This window comes from Drosophila rhopaloa, unplaced genomic scaffold (genome assembly GCF_018152115.1).
Source record: "Drosophila rhopaloa isolate 14029-0021.01 unplaced genomic scaffold, ASM1815211v1 contig_2, whole genome shotgun sequence".
NCBI lineage: Eukaryota > Metazoa > Arthropoda > Insecta > Diptera > Drosophilidae > Drosophila > Drosophila rhopaloa.
Window position 1 is genome coordinate 16,794,375 of NW_025335083.1, and position 20,757 is coordinate 16,815,131.

Here is a 20,757-nt window from a genome sequence, read left to right on the forward strand (position 1 = left end):
CGTGTGTCAGCTCCAGCTGCGGCTACTCCTGCATTTTTCATTAGCCTGCGCACTTTTTTCCTCCCGGCCACGTTTCTTGGCTCTCAGCCCACCTGTCCGAACATCCTCGCCTTCCCTTCCTTGGACTTTGCCCCTTTGCGCTGATTTTGCAAGTGCATTTTGCACTTGATTCTGCGCCACTCGGCTGAAGTCGTTGCTTTCTCCAGCAGCTGCATAATAAAATTGTACACGGGCCAAATCGCTGGGCTGTCGGCAACTGCCTCCTTGGCTACATATGCTGAGATGGTACAATACGAGTGCTGTCACAGATTTGTTTTCAATTGCCCAAAGACAGGGATGTGGGTGCGAGCAGATAATCTTCAATTCGGAATACAAATCGGCTGAATTTTACCAGCAAAAGAGGCGCACTGCAGAAACAATTTGTATTTGGATTTAACACATTCAAAAAATTTTACCACGGACAATAAAGATTTGAAGAACAGAATAATTTAATACTTTAAAATTTTCATCATAATCACGATTCAAAGTTATGGTTTAATTCAAAGTATATACTGATACGATTCCGGTATACATTCTTACTGCAATAGAAGCAGATTTTTGGTAACGTTTTATCCAAATAGCTTTAAAATTAAGGGACAAGTTGGCGTAGAAGTCCCACCATCAAGGGTATAAAAACTGAAACAAGACGTCAAAAAACGAACAAACAAGAAATCATTATCGATAAATATATTTTAATTGATTCAACACATTACCGCCGAATGAAACACAAATTAACAGCCAGCCGCGGGCAAAAGAGCAAACCAAATTCCGCACTTGAACAAACAATCGATAAGCACGAATAAATTGCTGTCATTAATGGCCTACACTTCCTGTTCGCCAAGGGAAAATCGTCGACGAGTACATGTTAATTTTCGACGCCGCCAGCCAATTGCGGCAAAACAATTTATTGTTACATTGTTACACAATGGAAACAAAAATCAATGGCGATAATCACAATGGAAAAAAATCCACTCCCCACTAATCTTTGTATAAATGTGACCACTTTGCGGATAACGCTGGTGAGACCTTTACCCAGTAATTATCATTAATTATAGGGGCATTATTGCGACGCCGACATGTTTAATTAGGGATCTTGTTGTGATGTAGAAAAATGGTCGAACAACTATCGAGCTTGACCATTTCTTAGGATTTCTGAACCAATACATTTTTCTTTTTTTTTTGTATTTTAATAGAGAACTAAAGGATTTCCCATAGAAAAAATGCTAATACGGAATACAGTAATGCATTTATATTTTAACAAATGATAAAGCTTCAGATATAGCTAATCATTTATTTGTGAAACAATAACTTTTTTGAGCTGGAAAATACCTTATTTGAAGAAGCTATTTTCTGCTGACTTCTTGGCGAATTTCGATTTTCCATTAAGCTTCTTACACATAACATAGCCCACTTTCCTTTATTGGCTTCCGTGTGCGGTGTTCATTAGCGGTTTGTCGCCTCCATAAGCCAGACCCGATTGAAAGCATTTTCGACGCTTTGTTGTAATTTTTACAACATTTCTATTATATGTACACTTTGTTGTTGTTGGTCGTCCGCTCGCATTGCGTGAGTTTCGTTACACGAAAAGGTGAAGCTACTTTGTAAACAGGAGCTTGGCGCCCGTATAAATAGCAAATCCATCGAAGGGCCATAGATATCGGCTAACCTCATGATTAAAAGTTTACTGTGCGAAATATTGAAAATTGGCAAAAGGTGAAAGTTTAATGAACACATGGCGTGTGCGTATTCGCAGCTATGTTTCGTTCAAATTAAATAGCAAATATTTGATACAAACATTCAGTAAGCCACGTGTCCCAATGGGCGAATGCGCAATATGAATAATTCACCAAATCATATGGGGTATAAATTACCGTAATCTCCTTGGGGACATAACAAAAGCAAAGCAACAATCGAACTTTACTAAATCAATAGCTAACGAATATAAATAAAACATTAAAATTGTATTTTATTTATATATAATTGGTATAAAAAGTATAACTGGTATATCTATGGTATAAAAAATAGATTTCAAAGTTTAAAGTGAATCAAAAAAAGTATTATATTAACCAAATAGCTGATTAAAAACTAATATACAATTTCAAAATTGATAAAAATTACCTTTACTTTCTCGATAAGCTCAACATTATTTAACTTGCAAAACCCTGATGAAATTAGCAATAATTGTATAAATCTTACCAGATTGATCAAATTAATGTTTAGTCAAAACAATAGGTAGTATTTCAAATCAATTGAATGAAAGAGTCTCAAAAATTAAATGCTTTTGGTTCAATAAAATTTTTTTATCGAATGAATCAAGATATAAAATTGTATTATTATTTTAAATATGATCAAGTTAGTAGCTATATTTTCAAAATTTTACAATTTAGATAAGTTCGACCCTTAGCTGTCCAAACACCTGGCTGTCAGGTAGCAAGATAACCAAATATTTTATAAACTTCCCAACGGGGCCGCACCTCAGACGTTGCTTCTCTTTCAACCAATCTTTTTTGGTAACCCCACTTCTCGTGCATCGCCTTTGCGTACGTGCGTTGCCTTTTTGACTCTCCGATGGCCTTCGGTGGAGTCTCCTCGTCGTTCGTCAATCAGCGTCGCAAATTGTTGATTACACCTACATTAAGTCAAGGGCAGGACAACAGTTACAGTTCCAGCTACAGTTATGTGGAGCAGCCGATCGATACTTTCTCTCCACTTTCCTTCTGCCAGCTTTCTGTTTTTCTGGCGCTCGCTTTGTGTGACTGCGATTTTGCACACGAAAAGCAAACGAAACCAGAAAACGTGGCTCTACATACAAAGTCCATCATGTTCACTTATATACATACACCAACTATATAGTCATCTATATATATATGTACATATCTGTTGGGTTTCCTTCCTCATTCGTATATAGGCCAGCCTGTTTGTGTGCCGTTTTATTTGCCTTATTACCGGCACGCAGCATATTTAGTGGCTGGCTTAGTGACATTGCCTTGTTTATAGTCGCGGCTCCATGGAGCAGGATGGCTCCGAGCTCGGGGGTCTAGTCGCTCATTAGCCCGTCTACGTGCTTGGTCAGTGCACGTGTATGCAAATTGGGTGGGCAGGTGTAGATGATGGCATCTATCACTCGGTGTCCGTGCAGCTTGAACTGACATTGACTGGTGTTTGTATTATTTGCGACAAGTTGTAGTGAAGATAAAGCCCTAGAAGGGCAAACAAATATGCCAAAATATTAAGTATACGTCGCGTCATGGCTTCCCATGTTGTTCATTGGGCTATCAAGATTTGTTTTGTGATTTCTTATTTAAAATTGTGTTGCTGATACAAAACATACAAAAAGGAAGCGATTTAAGTACCTTAGACCTAAAGCTAATTAAAAGTACTAATTATCAACTTAATTTTTTAAATCGAATCAAGAACATCCAAAAGGGATATTAAAATAAAGATGAATTGAACCAATTTTTTTTTAAATATCCATTACTTGGTAAATCTTTCTCGGGTTTTAGGTCCTATTTTTTCTTTTGCGACTTAAATAAACAATATTTTTTTCGGTATAGACAAGGATACAAAATTTAACGGGGTTATTTGTTTATTTTCTTATTTCTGCATGGGCTGCGCAACAGAAATGATATTGTGAATTTAAGCTATTTGCTGCATTGGGCATGCTGATTGATTTCTCTGGAAAATATTACAAATTATATCTGACTTGTGTCTTGACGTGTGCTCCCCCACCTACCATCTAAGTGTTTAACTCCTTTCAGTGTTCTCGTTTTTCAGTTAATGTTCCATATTTTCCATACCTAAGTCTACCTTCCTCTCTATGCAGCTATATTCTCCAATTACTTGCTGTTTAACTGTTTTTCGTTTTCATATCCTAACTGTTAACTGTTTAACTCCGATGTGCGTTTATGCCTTTTACCTAACCTACGAAATTGGCTACCAACTATGTATTCCATTGATGTTGTAATTGATGACAAGAGGAAAACTCTTAGAACCAAATATAAATTCAGTATTCGGTTTGATAACCAAATTTGATTGCTTTTGCATTAGACGTTACTCTTGTGATGAGTTGTATTGTATGCTTTTGAAAATATTTATATACATTTTAAAGATATGTGTACTCCCCCTTAACCACAAACGAGAGACGATCTCACACAGCCCAAACTAATCACTGAACTGTATATATTTTCTATGCATCTGCCCCACCACCACCGCCAAAACAATAAAAACCCAATCGCCATTGCAACCGCAACCTCTGTGTGTTGTTGTCGTCGTCGCTTGGTGTTGGTCTCCGTGCTATCGTTGTCGATCACCCGACCTCTTGACCTCCCGATCTCCGGCCCGAAACGCCAAAAGTGCGCCCAAGGACGTGCCGCCTGGCTGGAGCGGGGCCGACGCTGCAGCGTCCAGGATCAGCAGCAGCAGCAGGCCACCTGCCACCGACGCTGGGTGAAGCGCAACCGAGTAAGTGCCACCACGCTGGACCGCCCATCGCCGTGTACATAGAACCCCCAACCCAATGCCTCTATTTGTAACCCCTAACCTTCTATCACTCGCTCTCCTCAATGTCACCTTTCTTTCATGCACCACTTTCTCAATGTTCAGCGCATTCTCTGTTAGGTGAAGCAGACAGATAATCCTCAATTTTAGTAACTTAAGAAGTCATCATCCTTTTCGCTTAGACAAATTTGTTATCTTTGGTTTTCATAAGAATCCCTTTGTTTAATAACGAATTTTGTTAGGAACCACAACTAATCCATAACTCCAGGAAGATCGATTGATAAATGTTTTCTTAAAGAAATATTATAATTATACTTATTTGTTAGATACAAAATTGTAAGGTGTGTAAAGCTACATATATCAATATATTTTGTGAATAACTTTTGATTAGTTATAATACGGCTTGGTCCTGAATCTAAACTTTTGAGTTTGGAGAAACCCATTCTTAAAAATTTAGACCTCGTGTCTACCATGTTTTAAATAAATGAATTACAATATTTTAATATTAAATTAAATTTAACTGTGCTTAAAGTGCTTAAGACTTTGTTTACCAATCTTAACACAATCACTAGTTAAGGTAACTACATTTTCATTAATACATGACTTAAGGCTTGCTTTAGTCGCCTAAATCTCAAAAGACATACATATATAACATTTACATACTCAACCAATCTTAGGTACTTTTTAGTTGGGAAACGAAAACATTTCCGTTTGTCTTCCTGGAGTTGTACTGATATGGAAACATCTTTTATAAAATCCTTTAAGAACATGTACTGATAACGCCCCTTTCCATTGGCAGATCCAAGACGCCTCTTTGGGCGGCTCGTCGGACGATGAGGATTTCCTGGGCGTTCTACGCGGTCCCAGCACCTTTGCGAATGCCTTTCTCTACGTGGGTCTGGGCACGGTGGCGCTTGGCCTCGTCATCGCATTCGTTGGCACCGGCGAGAAGGGCTTCAAAACCACGGAACTAAGACTTATAGGCCCCTCTCTCATAGGCAATGAAATAGTTGATTAAACATCAAATTTGAGCTAGTACTTATTGTTCATTTCTCTGCAGGATTGGGCCTGATCTGTTGCATTTTACGCATCCTCTTCTGCATCTGTCCATCGCACTGCATCTCATCCAGCAAAAAGACGCGCAAGAAAAACGGCAATAAGATTGATGCGGATCACACAACTTCGTTGCTACGGAACGAGAGCAAAAGAGTTTCGATAGCGAGAGGACCCAGTTTTCAGGTTGTTATATCCGTATTTTGCTCATCCACCGTTTTGATTAATATCCTTCATTGCATTTGGTAGCCCAAATATCCTATAGCGCACAAACGCAGCCAGAGCAAAATGCTCAACGAGGGAATGGAGGCACTGCGCCAGATAGCCACCACATCCTTGTTCATGCAGAACGAGCAGAAGACGGCCATCAATCGCGTGGTGCCGATCATCAACGAGCCGGATAGCGGCGGTAAAATCTTTGAACCCTATTTAATTTTAAAAGAAGGCATTCTGTCATTATGGATTAACTATAAGAAAACAGGAGTCAATTTCCTAAGGTTTAAATGATTGGTACTACTTTGTAAAAGAAAAGTTTTATTAGTTGTCTTTAAAAACAACAAGGTATTATGTACTTTAATTATTACTCTTTAAATTATTCTAGTTTTCTTAGCTTAATAGACAAATTTTATATTGTTATATAATCTAAAATTAGTTGGGTTGTTGGGTTTTTCTAAGAAAAGTTATAGTAAAGTGATTTATATAAACTGTTGTATTAGAAAACACTTTGTATTTTAGTCGTTAAAATAACTATAAATATAAAAGTTCGTCTCAGTTAAGGTGATAATTCCAACAAAAAAATCACCTTCACAGAATAAATACTTGTAAAGATCTTTTAGACAAAAGAATAATTTCATTGTAGAAACAAGATTGAGATTTTCTAATGAAATTTTGGTTTCATTTAGATGCACCACTGGAGATGAAGAAACTGCACACGGCTCTGAACGCCTGCGAGATGAGTGACGAGGAGCAGGATCAGTATCAGGATCAGGAGCAGCAGCAGCAGCAGAAGCAGATTGCCAAACGTACAACAGCCACAACTGCCGTTACGAGTAGTACCACCAAAGACCCAACATCAGGAGCAGCAGGAGGAGGAGCAGGAGCCACAACATCGAGGATAACGAGAGCCACCACCCTGAGCACGGTGGATGAGAAGCCCGACAGCAAGTTGGTGCGGCAGCGTGTGGCCTTGCAACAACAGCGGCAGCAGCAGGAGCAGCAACAGCATGTGCCCAAGTCCCAGTCGCTGTCCTCCTCCTCCACGGTCAAGGATTCGCTGGAGGTGGTGGAGGAGACGTCTCTGATCGATGCCAGCGATGAGGCGACACCTGTTGCAGTTGCTCTTCCACCAGCAACACAACCAGCAGCAGCAACACCAATGCCCAGTAGCTGCAGTACGGGTGCGATACCACGGCTCAACCGGCCGGGCATCTCCACGGGTGCCACGCCCAAGACGACGACCACGACGACAACGCCCACCATCACGGCACGGCTGCCCACGTCGCAGTCGCATCCGACGAGCTATGACCTGCCACCGGCCCTGCCGCACACCTATTCCGCAACGGCGACGGTACGCGGTCCGCTGGGCATGTCCATGAGCAGCTCCGCGGGTAAAGTGATCGGAGGAGGAGGAGGAACTGCCTTCACAATGCCGCCCACCACAACAACGATTAGTCTGCTACCGCTGCCGGCGCCTCCAGCGGCCACCACAACAACAACAACAACAGCCACCACGATGGCCAGTATTCCCGGCCAGGTGCTGGAGTCCAGCGGAGTCACGAGTCTGAGTCTGAGCTTGATGCGACCGGCCACCGCATCCGGTGTGGTACTGGGCGGATTGACCACCTCATCGTTCAGCAACACCACGGATCACCAGAAATCACATCCGTCATCCGCCGGATCGGTAATGGGGCGTGGCAGCAGCCTCCTGCTGTCACCGCCCTCGGCGGCAGCGACGTCATCCTCGGCGACGTCGAGCAAATTCGAGCCAGAATTGGTGCTCAGTCCGGCTAAACTTGGCCAGTAGAATTAAATGGGATTTAGTTACGATTTTAGTTAGCCACCAGGTCTATATGTGTGTATGTCTATATTCTAGGCGCGAGTATGTGTGCAAAAGTGAGAATGTGTGTGTTTTAGAGCAATGTATGTGTGTGTGTTTCAGAATGAGAATGAGTAGAGTTTAGATACCTACATATGTACCCTAAAACTATCTTTTGAATGTGCCACAAGAACCACTTAGAGAAAAGAATACACCTCTTAACTGAAACTCTAAAAAAGGTCATGTTCTGAAACCGAAATCAATTGGCTATCCGTTAATCCTAAACCATACTATACATTTTCCCATTTAGAACATGACTGTGTTACTTCTTTTCACTTACGAATCGTAACAGAAACTGATTACCTGTATATTTCCCGAGGCTTACCTCCTCCATAGTTCGCTAAGCCACTTGATTTCTATGCCTATCTGTTGGATGTATCATCCACTCTAAAGCTACCGACTCTTTCCCTGACTTTTTAGATCTGTTCCTCAGGCTTCAGGTGGCATAACAATCGCCCAAGTGCTCAGCAAAAAGTTGCCAACCTGCGCTGTTCTAAGCTATCCCAAAACAAAAAACATAGCCAGGGTATTATAAAGTTTGTATACCAAACATATCGTTAACTAAATAAACAAACCAAACTAACACTAAATATAATACGAAACCAAAAAAAAAAACAAAATAAACTTGGAGCGGAGACGATCGTCGTCCAAATTGACAAAAATTTATAAAAATAAAAGATGAAAAATGAACAACTAACTACAAAACCAATTAGATATGTATCGAAAAATTTTAGGGGACCGCTAGACCCAAGCAAAGCTAAATGTGCAAACAATATCTGGAATATGTACGGGTGCGTGTTTCTATAAAATCCAATTCAAACCAAAAAACCCAGAGAGTTCAAAAAGTATTAGGCAATGGTGTTGGCGCTCTAGAAACAATCGTTGAAAGAGCTTTACCAAGTATACAAAATAGGAATTCTTAAATTCGTCTTACTTCTGCTATAAATTTCAAACAAACTTTAAATGCAAAATTTCAAACTGTTCTATTTAATGTAATATTTCTAACATTTTTAAGGCACTTTTTGATGCTTCTGCTAAATTCAAAATAAAATAGGTAATTGCTTGCTCTTTCAACCGGTACGTCCGCCAGATAAGTGGGCCGAATGATATATAAAAACTAATGTAAACCGAATCCAATAGAATCGAATGTGGCCGTTAAATTTAAAAAAAGAAACGCAAATAATTAAATGTAACAACCCTGAAACAAAATGTGTAAGATGCATGTACAGCAAACAAAGCAGCAGCCAGGCATAGAAAATTATAAACAAACATTATGAATTAGTATGTATGTATACTATATGTGCAGAAATTAAAATGAAATATAAAAGAACGCATTGTGTGAAATTATTTAAGGTTTCAACAATTAAATGGTTGGATGGGGTTGGTGCATGTAATTTTACTTTTTAGGAAACTTACTAATATTAACATTTTGCCGTTTATAGAAAGTTTTTCATTTTCAATAAAATATTTTTAATCAGGTTTATTAGCCAAAAATCAAAAATTATTTCCGTTAGATATCTAGACCTAAATTCCGACCAAATTTCATATAAGACGCCGAAGGGCAGACAGCACTTTTGCCATGAGGTTTGAAACTCGACTATAAATCTCCACTTAGCCGTTTTTTTTTTGTTGACATCTGTATTATTTTTACATACATTTTACGTCAGGTTCCATGAGCCAGCGCTAGATGTCGCACTTTATGATGCAGAAATTTAAAGAGGCTTAACATCTTCAAAATTAAGACCTAAAACTAAAATCTATAAATTTTATAAAATTAAGCTCAAGGAAGGCTTAATACGGATTAGAAGGTATAAATTTGGCAGCTGTAAACCTACTTACATTTGGATCTAGAATTAATTACCACCTTGCCAAAATAAAATACTTTCAACAGTTTGAAAAGGTATTTTAGTTTATTTCACTTGTATGGGTTTAAACATGTTTTCCAAAGGGATTTTTGTGTGTAATTTTTTTTTTATCTAGGTAAATATAAGTACAACGTGAAATATAAATTTGTATGCTAGACTTGATTGGGTGGCCTCAGTTAGAGTTAATCTGTTGAAGTGAGCTGCCTTTGCTGAGGTCACTAAGCTGCTGTTAAAGCAGTACTTCTTGCATATTTTCCATGGTCAGCGTTTAGAAAAAGATCCTACTATAACAGTAATATCGTATCAGTTTTCCTTATATGTGTGTTTCTATGTGTGTATTCGTGTACCCATTTCCAAACATTTTATTAGAATTCAATTCGTTTCAATTTAGTTCTCATCTTCTCAATTCAGTCATGCCAAGCCAGAGCAGGGCTCTTCTAAAATATCGATCAGCGCTCAGTTCCAAAAATCATCTTCTTTTTTTCGTGAATACCTAAAGTTGGGTCTTTGTTTCTTTGTTGAGGATCTAAAAGTGCTACAAGGTTATATTTTTCAAATTTATGAATACATATTTTAAATACTTGTTTATCTATATTTGCTGCTGTGTGGGCACTACTACTGTTTGACATTGATTTCTAATTGATTAATCGTGTGTGAATTTCTAGGGATTAACATAGACACCAAAAACATGATTACTTAGTTGGTTTTGTTCGTTTCTCCATTTCTATAATCGATTAAATTCTTATTGAAATTTGTATTGCCTCACTATAAGCTGCAACAAAGTATATTAAAGGCCTGTTCGGGCGGCATTCTGAGGGCCCCTTTCAGTGCAATCATTTGTTCTTCCTTTCCGTAAAAATTCCTGATAATGCTTGATTTCTATAACATTCTAGCTTTGTATCCGTGTTATTAGTGGCTGTATTTTAAGCTGCTAAAAATAAATATTACATGCGACATGTTATGTTATTTCGTCATTAATAAAACATCCGTTTAAAATGTTATTTGCGCATATCTGATAGATATTTTTTCCGTACTTCTCTAAAAAAAATTTAAAACTGACCTCTAATTATAATTCACATTATTTTCTGTTATACATTATTATCACACCAATTTATATGCTGGCGGGTTGTTAGTTGTCAAGTATTCTTTATCTTTAATATTATCTGCAAACACAGATGATACATCTATTTATAACACAAAGCTGATCTGGTTGAGGACAAAAAAGATTGAATGCGTGTCAACGCTCACTTTCAACATTTTATCACCCTTGCGCTTCAGCGAAGCCTGTCTACCAACTATGAAATGCAAAGTAACCGCCACTGAGTACTCTTAGTACACATTACGCATAATATGCCTGGGGCTGGGTTACGCCTCGTTCCTATTTATGTACAAAACACCGATATTCAGATAGCAAGTACCCTCGTTACTTAGCTACTATCACACACACTGACTGAACTTGTTGCTGCCGCATTGTTGCATCGTCAGAGAGGTTTTACAACTAGTATCATAGCTATTTTGTGAGTATTGCTTCATTTTATACAGGGTTTTTGGTTACTCTAGACTTTCCTTAAAATATTTATTGAATTATTTTCCACCTTGATCTTATGCCATATTGGGGAGTGAAATAAAAAGTGTTTCAGTTTCGAATCAGAAATGGTTATTGTATTGGTTGTGGTGTCAAATGAAATAAAATAAAAAATCATAAGTTCTTGCTAAATATTTATTTATGTAGTACCCAATTGAAAGTGTATATATTGAAGAATCCTCCGGGATACCGAAGTCATTCATTACACAAGTAAAAGTTCGGCATGTCTCTGGTTCGAAACGGTTTCATATTTGTTTTCAAATTAAGACTAGAAACTGGATCTTAAAGTCTAAACTCTACTTTGAGACTGCACTTCAATATGGCTCGATAAAGTTACTTATTGGTATGTCAAATATGTGTTTGTATTGAAAGTTCTCTGATAGGCTTCCTGCACAATTTAATTTACAGGCATTAAACGAAACGGACAACCAGACTCATTCAAATATTTACAATGCTGTGTGGACATGCCCGCACTTTGATGTAATCGTTTTGTTTGATCAACTTGGAATTGTTGGGACGGTACAAACAAGTGAACCCAACAAGTCCAAGTTAATGGGTTTCCAAAAAAGAACGACAAAATACGAGAGATCGTGTAAAAGTTTGGCATTTTGCCCTAAAAGTTTATGCTATTTTACAAATATACAATATATGCATATGTAGATATATATCTCTTATGATTTGATTTGACTTGTTGATTGCCTACGAGCTAATAATACCTTAGGTTTGCACTAAGATTTCCATATTGTATGTATGTAAGTATATGTGTATAAGTATAGCTATATATAAGTAATGTATACAATTGTATAATATTGCAATTTTCAAATGTTCAGTTTCATAATGATGTTTTTTGTATGGGTTGGGGATTGGGGTGTTTAATGTGTCGAAGGTGGTGGACTGGTGGCGCAATGGAGCCACCCAAATATAGATTACAATACAAAATTGCTTGTCTTCACTTGGTTAATAATAATATTACAATTTCTTTTGTCATTTCAAGGGGGTTTTTCGTCGTCCACAGCGACGTCTCATTTACAAAGATGATCCCTATGCTAATACTACTAGCTACAAATATATATGTAATTATTTGTTACGATAGAGATTTTTCTTTCCGTTTTTGTTTAGGTGTTTGTTAACCCAGATTCAAATTCTGTTTGAATTCACAATACATAATCCGTTTCGTGTTTGTTTTTCTATTAAAACGCAAAATAAGATACTTTTCTCTTGTGTTTTGTTTTTGTGCATCAGCGCATTCGACTTGCATTAAATATAGTTTGAATGATTAAATATTACTCCAAGCTCCTCCAAGCCATGGTCAGAGGGCAGACAAAAAAATGTGTTTTTCTTTAAATTGGGAAGAGCCTTCACAGATTTATGACTACGTACTCAAAAGGCGTTTTTAGCTGCAACCATTTCTTAATATTGTATACAAATTAAAATATAAATTCATTTGATAGTGGCTGATCCATTTAAAAGCCTATCCACAAAATCATACAGATCTTAAACAAAGCCTTGCAGCGAAAAAAAATGGGTTTATTCAAATATTCACTGTTTAAAATATTATTTTATCATTATCTTGTACTCGAAATTTTGTTGGATGTTAATCCTGCCATAAGTTAAAGTACGGTGTATTATATTAAAATTATTCAAACATAAAATCAACCTCAACCAAACTTCAATTGAATTAGAGGATAAAACATTTATAAGGCGCTATAAAAGATCATTTTTCCTTGACTTTAGCTCTGTAAGTAACTTTATCAAAATTATAACATAAATTCTACAAAGTACTTTACTGAGAAATACACATTAAAAACAAAAAAAGAATAAAATAGGTTTTCATTGATTGAAAATTAAGCCTAATTGGCAATAGATAAATATAGTGAGTATTCAAATTAATTGAATATTTTATAAAGTTTGAATTTATCAGTGTTTTTTTGAGATTGATTACTAAGAAAATTAAATGAATTCCTTTCGAGTACAAGACAGTGAGAAGGCCTTGGGTAGGATCATGTGTGAGAGGCCCCTCCCCTTGTTTGTCCTTTGTCCATAGGCGTCTTTAAAACAGGCCCTTGGCGCCGGCAAACTTACGTCGCCGGAATCACATGAGTCATCATTTGAGCGTATTGTAAATGTTATCCTCTCCGGCCAGCTCCACGGTGGTGATGTGGGCAGCATGTCTCTCGCCCAGCGGTTCCTCGCCCAGGTAGACGGTGTGGTAGCTAATGGCGCTGCTCTTCACCGCCGTCGTCGCTCCATTCACCTCGATGCGACTGACAGACTGTGGTCCATTAACCGAGTACTTTAGCGATGCGTAATCCCCATCATCGTCCTGCAGATGGGTAAACTGAGTGGCGCCCGAAAAAGTGTCCACAGTGTGCGAGGGACAGATCTCCGCATATATATTCTCCTTGGTGTAGTCCACAGCCGGAACTGGTCTGCTGGCGGACTCCGATCGCAGACAGTCCTCGCCGGAAATTACCAGGGAATCGCGCACACTTGAGTATGGAAGATCATCTTCCACCAGCGAAGCGGGCGAAATCGGCAGGTGGTTGAGTCCTCCACCCAAAAGACAAACTCCACCCGCTGCCCTTCTTCCAGTAATTGGCTCCTTGGCCATTGACTGCTGCTGCGCCTTTAGCAGCATCAAATGGCGCTTCTCCTTCTCCGCCTCGTGGAGCTGCAACTTTTGTGGCAACGAAAAATGGCGCAACTGGTGCAAGCTTGACGATGACTTGCTGTACTGCCGGGTCTTCACATGGAACTCGTTGTAGAGCTTCTCCGTGATGAAGGACTGTGGGGGCGGTGTCTGGTTCTCCACATCCTCCAGCTCGGTACCCGCCTCGCTGATGGCATCCGAGTGATTGTGGCTGGCCAGCAGATCGGGACGCGGCTTGCACTGGCCATTCAACAGCTCAATGTCCTGCAGGGACATGGACTTTTGCAGCAACGTATCCAACGATTTGGGCTCCATGTTGGTTAGCATTGTGGTCTCAGTATCGGAGGCTGCGGTGCTGTTTAGAGATATGACATCCTGTTCTGGTTGCTCTGGATCCGAGCCGAAACGCTCCTGCAGCAGCTTAGACATGTCCGTATAGCGCTCCATGCTCATTCGCTTGGCCTGCTCATCCAGATCCAAGACAGATTGTTGTTTCTCTACCAATTGCTGCTGCTGCTGCTGAGGATGATGTTTGCCGAACCACTTCTTTTTGGTGGACTGAAACACACGCATGCGTTCAGAGATGCGATTCAGACTGGATTCCGACTGAGCTGCAGAAGCCGCCGCTGCCTCCTTGGCCTCCATATTCTCCAGATCGGATTTGCTGAGGAATATAATGGAATCCTCTTTCTCGTGCGCAGCTGCCATGGTGCTCTTCTCGCGTCTTAAGATCTTTGGGAAATGCAATGGTTTCAAAATTCGTAGGCCCTCCCGATTCTTGCTTCCCGAACGTTCCGATCGTTGAATCAACTCAATCTCCACCAACTTCAGGAACGGATCGCAGTTAAATTGACAGAACTTTAGCATATTCTGCACATTTGTGTTGGCAAGCATTCGCTGCTCGGAGTCAAAGCCCAGATAACTCTTTACCAGCTGCATATCTCGACTGGGATGGAACTTCCTCAGCTGCAGGGGCGTCTGGGCGTCCACGTCCTCAATGGAACAGCCAACGACCACATCCTCCTTGCTCACCTGACTAATGCACAGCTGCTCGGGAATGTCGGAACCGCTGGGACCCGAAATATATCGCAGTGTCAGCGGCAACTGCTTAGCCGCCGTTACCAAAGCACCCAATCGATGCACACACTCCGGATTTAGCTTGCGCTGGGCATCGCCCAACTTCTGGAGCAGCTGTGGGATTCCCGGTTCGATCTCGTAAAACTTGCCCTTGGTGGACAGTGGGACGTACATCACCTGCCGGTTCTCATTTAGCAATTGAGCGTATCGGTTCTTTTCCTTTTCGCGTCCCATGTAGCTACTACCATGAGACTTGGGTGCATTAATGTTGCCGTGCTGCGACATATTATTCTGGCTCTGCTCCTGTTTGCCATCCTCGAAGACGGCCAGAAGGCGGAACACCTGTCCGCCCCTTGCAGTCGTTTTAACATACTGTGGACGCCCCTTGATTATGGGCAGACAGCCCTCGTGCGTTGGACTACTTGCATTGCTGGGCGAGGATTCAGTAAACGCCGGCATGTTGTCCACCGAGGCAAACTTGTAGACACGTTCCCGCACCAGCTGTATCAGAGATCCGTACTGCGTGGCCGTGGGCAGACCCTTCTCGCTCAGCAGCGAAAAGTAACCTGAGGGGGAAGAAATTCTAACATTAGTTTGTGTAGTCGTAAAGCAAACACTCTTTTATTATGCTTTAATTCTTTTTTTTAGAAAAATAATAAATACCTATGGAAAATGCCAGTTTTTTCTTCCCTTTGAACTTAAAGTGTATTTGAACTACTGTTAAAATATTTATATCTGTTTAAAGTCGTAGTAAAGTGAACTTACTTTACAAAAACCATGGCTATTTTTAAGTCTAAAATTGTATATTTTCAAATTTATTTAAACATCAAAATCTCTTTGAACAAGACAGATATTTAGGTTTCTGCGACGGAACAAATCTGTTTACTGTCTAAAATCTTAAAACCATTTTTCCCGACAGCTGACAGTTCTGCACTGACTATAGTACACGATTTGCAATCCAAAAATGAGTACAATAAAATAAAACAAATAACATGACGTTTTGCTGGCAATAATATACCACTGGGCTTTATATATGCATGTATATTGCTTAGACCGGACCATAAAACAATTTTTATATGATTTAAAAAGGCAAGAAGGATATTCATTTGCGAATCTATGAATAACCAACATTTTATGTAGCAAAGCATTTAGCCATATTTAATCAATTTAAAGTATAAGTAAAAATAACAAAATTATTTATACATATGTTTGCACATGCATTGTATAGGAAAAAAAATAATATGCAATTAAAAGTTACATGTATCAAAGAGTCTATTAATCATTTCATTTAGTTTAATTCGCGCCACTGAATTTAAATATTAAATATACAAAACAAGAGAGAACGCTATAGTCGAGTGCCCCGACTATCAGATACCCGTTACTCAGGTAAAGGGAGTGCGAGGGAGATGGAGATAGAAACTTTGATCACGCATAACTTTTTAACGAATGGTCCGATTTGAAAAATTTCTTCTACATTTCGATAGGTATTGATAAACACAATAAAACTGCATTTTTACTTTTCCGAAATATTTAAGTTTTTTAAATCGTTTATAAGCGATTGTGGGCGTTAAAGGGGGCGTGGCACCTTTTTGAAACAAACTTGCGCTGCGTAGGAACTCCTAGAATTTGCATGCAAAATGCCAATCTTCTAGCTTTTATAGTTTCCGAGATCTCAGCGTTCATACGGACAGACAGACGGACAGACGGACAGACGGACAGACAGACGGACAGACGGACATGGCTATATCGACTCGGCTAGTGACCCTGATCAAGAATATATATACTTTATAGGGTCGGAAACGCTTCCTTCTAGCTGTTACATACTTTTGCACGAATACAATATACCCTTTTACTCTACGAGTAACGGGTATAAAAAGTTATCGTAAAGAGACCAATGCAATCAATGTCGGGAGCAATTGAATCAACACAAGGAAAATCCAATATGGATGTGCAAATTGAATCACTCCAATTTGCCATACATTTTTTTCCGGACATTGCAAGCCTAATGAATAAAATGATTATACCCAGCGTCAGTGAGTCTATAAATTGGCAGATTGCATAATATTTGCACACATTGGTTTACATTGCGCCTCGACAAACGGCTGTGAAAAGTCACATGGCGTAGCGAGTTGAAACAATGGCTGACCGCAGTTCGGGGGAGCAGAAAGTGGGTGGTGGTGATGGTGTTGGTGGTGGTGGGCCACCGAAGAAGTTACCACTGGCTGACTGACTGGGCCAAAACCACCGACACCGGCACTGGAACCCCGAATAGAGCCCATTGCATAACGCCTGATGAGCAATAGTTGCGATTACTTTTCATTGTTGAACTGTGACTGTGTCACGCAAACTGCAAAAACAGCGGAGTGCGGGATCCTACATGTGTATGGATTGTGTACTTAGTAACCTCGCACTGGGAGATCACAGTTCGCTTGGATGACTCACTAAGTGAGTTAGTTACGACTGGACCGTGTAATCAGGCACAAGTATGTAAGTACCTAAATGCATTCGTCATGAGAGTACTAAATTGTGACTTCAAAGAGCTCCGTCTGGATTATGTAAATGGGCATACAACTATAATCTACCGTGTTCGTGCCAAATCAGTCACTGCGTTTTTTAAATCATTCGGTTATGCCCTTAGCTACTGACAATCAGCGTATCAATCGGTGGGTCATTTAAGTTAATTTAACGTGCGCGATAAATTAACCTCCCTCAAGGAAATGACAACTTGTTTGGGGACGCCCTCGTCACAGGAAAATTCTTTTATCATCTCAGCTATATACAAATGAATCTTAAGTTTCTGAATATAATTACCTACTCCTCACAATAAATAGCAAATAATTAATCAACATTCCTATTAAAACCAGATACATTCAGGTTTATTAATCTTTCCAATTTAACTAATTATTTTAACAGCTAATCAAAATAGTTTGCCTAGATTGAGTAAATTATCGAAAATCGGGCTTTATAAATTCTGTTTTATATGAACGGTTATTAAGTTGCTAATTGCTTTTCAATTAGTAGGAACTCCAAATTTTAAATAGCAATTCTTAATTGGAAAAAAAAATAAAAATAAAACTTAAAACTTTTTAGTGTTGTGGTGTAATTAAATCATCAATTTCTAAAACTCACCCGGAAACTCCTGTGGAATGAGCACAGTCTTTTTGCGCTGCGAAGCCTGAGTCTTGGCATTGTGTCCGTGGTAGATGTTACGCTGTCGCACCAGCCTGTAGAGCAGAAAAAGCTCATCGTGTCCGGGTGGTGTGCCACCATTGCTGCTGTGGCGACTGTTGTTGATTTGGTGTCCAGGACCAGGACCAGAGCCAGTTCCGGTTCCGGTACCGCTTCCTCCGCTGGACGATGAATGGGTGCCGGTGTCAATGTTGCCACTGGAAATATTTCCACCACCGCCAGCCGGATTCGCTCCAGTCGAGGAGCTGCTCGAAGCCGCCGTGGAGGAGCCATGCGATGAGCTGGATTGCAGAGTTTCATTCGAAATCTTGCCAGCGTGCAAGATGCGTACGACACGGGGTAGAGAATTTCGCTCAAGAAACACATCGGCGGGCAGAGCTTCCTGCTGCGACTGGAAGAAAATAACATAGTATTAAATAAATTTAATCCAATATGGTTCTTTCGGTTGTCTATGGTTCTAACACAATAAATTAACATTTTTTTATTGGTATTGTATTTTATTTCTTATCAAATTAAATATCTTAAATATTTTATACAATTTAAAAGTTAACGGGCTCAAATTAAAACTGTATGCATAAACCATAAGCTTAATTGCCATGAAATTAATAGTCCCAATAACGTCTCTTGGGGTTTTTGTGGCAGCAAAAGATTTTTTGCAAGATTACAACCAACTGACGTCATTGACTGTACACTAAAAGAAATTCGTATTATATACAAAAAAATGTTAACCAAGTATTCAATCATTTTACAAAATAGTTAAACTTTTAAAATTAAGAAACAAACAATTGAACAGACAAATATGAAAATTAAAGTTGAAAAACATTGAAAAATGTATTCCAAGAATGTTCTTGGTTGGATCTATCAGATCTTCTCTAAGTTCAATAGACTTCTGAAGGCATCAAGATTTGACTTTCGTAAGAAACTTGATTAGAAGAGATTTTGGTGGCACTGATAGTTCTTGAGTAGAGAATTTATGTTTTTTATGGGTAGATTTAGTTTTTCTCTCTCTGCCTTTAATATTAATTTGATTTAATCTTACCTCGCTGCTGCCCTTGGAGGCCTTGCTGTCGCCGGTGGAGTAATCGCCGCTGCCATTGAGACCGCCACAGAATCCGGAATACCCGCCCCCCGCCAATCCTGATCCCGATCCCGCTCCCAAGCCGTATGTGCTGTTGTTGGCGCTGCCGCGCTGGCGTCGCGCCAACCGCTGGTTCAACTCGATCTCATTGCGGCGGGCCAGGCGGGCATTCTCGAAATCCGCCACCGAGAACATATTGGAGCTGGTGTCGTGGGAGTTAAAGCGCCGCAGCTTGGGCTTGCGCGCCCCAGCCGCCAAATGGTGGCCGTGATGGGCGCCAACCGCTGCTCCACCTGCAAACAAAATTAAGGTAGGAAAAATATAAGAAACGCAACGAGGAGTAGCACATTGTGCATCGGTGAGGTAATCGTATAAATATAAATGCACATGTGAGTGTCTAATTGCCACCCGTTGTCTGCAGTGGGAAAAACCCACACACCGTCGTATCAACTTCCACATCTACACCGGCAGAGCTTTATTCCCCAAGCCAATTTCAGTTGGCGTGACGCAACTAAAAGGCAAGTGGTTCAAAACTGTTGCTAAGCGCAGCTAATTTTCAGTCAACGGTCAACGAGACGATGACACACAGTGGGCAAATATCGCCACAAAGCGGAACCGAAAAATTAACAAGAATTTTCGCAATAGAAAAAATGTCGAAAGATCTTGGGCTGAATTTTAAGTGGGAAAATCGAACTTTTATCGTTGAAGAAATCCATTTTTAGACTGAAAGAACTTAAAAGTACTGAATGACTAGCACCTGTACACAACATTCTCTCTCTCGATTTTGTAATACAAAGTTTCAAGGCTAAAAGTGTACTGAATTAAAAATCTCTGAAACAATGTTAAGTAAATAATTTAAAAGTTTGGATCTTTCTTAGTTTACACAAAGGTTGTTTTAAAATCATTGACAAGGAAAACGTATTACATTTTTGTGGTACCTTGTACTTCTTGAATTGACTCTTTATTTGCCTAGCGGTTTAGCTACATATAGTTTCTATATTTGATCTCGATTCTATAATTCAAAGTTTGCTAATCAGTATATGTTTGCACTTCATAACAGCGTTTACGCAAACAAATTTGTCACTAACAAGAGTTTATTTGCAATACTAATATATTGACTATCAGCTAATTGATACTCAATCTTTGCTTTTGACGTATGTTTATGGTTCATTAAAATTAACTAGACAGCTCGTTTGGTTTATGACAAGTTTGACAATTTGAAAAAATCCCAGAAGCAATGAAATCATTTTCATTTTTTAATTTAGGTATAGCATTGTTATTTAAATCAACTCGGGTCAATGTTCTATTGTAAGCTATTATCAAACAAATTCCATTATCGAGTAATACACGTCATCCTGTACTTCCGGTTTTTTTGATTATTTTTTGAATGCGTATTTATAAAGATTTTTTCGCGTTGATATATTTGATTGCGCAGCTACCGTTCTTTTTTTGTCGTGCAGTGCACTGAAGATAATATTAAGGAAGAACCCTCAAAACTGTGAGGTCTATGACTTGACAATTTTAAGGTCAAATGTTATTGGGCGCCAAAGATCCGATCGGATCGGATATCGAGGCATTAATAAAAGAGTCAACAACTGGAAGCGATTAACGGCGAATAGGTACGCAGAC

General features: G+C 39.4%; 2 protein-coding genes across 8 annotated transcripts in view; one reads left to right on the forward strand and one right to left on the reverse strand.

The window, feature by feature from the left end:
• Nucleotides 1-9,014, forward strand: part of LOC108052655 (mucin-5AC) — a 42,010-nt gene extending 32,996 nt beyond the window's left edge. For all 4 annotated transcript variants that reach the window (XM_044459997.1, XM_044459996.1, XM_044459998.1 and 1 more), the window contains 5 exons: nt 4,393-4,500; nt 5,336-5,534; nt 5,597-5,775; nt 5,839-5,998; nt 6,492-9,014. In XM_044459997.1, coding sequence (XP_044315932.1) covers nt 4,393-4,500; nt 5,336-5,534; nt 5,597-5,775; nt 5,839-5,998; nt 6,492-7,612 — 1,767 coding nt within the window. In that variant the 3' untranslated portion in view covers nt 7,613-9,014. The remainder of the gene's footprint in view (nt 1-4,392; nt 4,501-5,335; nt 5,535-5,596; nt 5,776-5,838; nt 5,999-6,491) is intronic.
• A 561-nt stretch (nt 9,015-9,575) lies between these two features.
• LOC108043812 overlaps nt 9,576-20,757 on the reverse strand; it is a 51,076-nt gene continuing 39,894 nt past the window's right edge. For all 4 annotated transcript variants that reach the window (XM_044460491.1, XM_044460490.1, XM_044460489.1 and 1 more), the window contains 3 exons: nt 19,090-19,421; nt 17,991-18,441; nt 9,576-15,427 (listed from right to left, as the gene is read on the reverse strand). In XM_044460491.1, the coding sequence (XP_044316426.1) occupies nt 13,239-15,427; nt 17,991-18,441; nt 19,090-19,421 (2,972 nt within the window). In that variant the 3' untranslated portion in view covers nt 9,576-13,238. The remainder of the gene's footprint in view (nt 15,428-17,990; nt 18,442-19,089; nt 19,422-20,757) is intronic.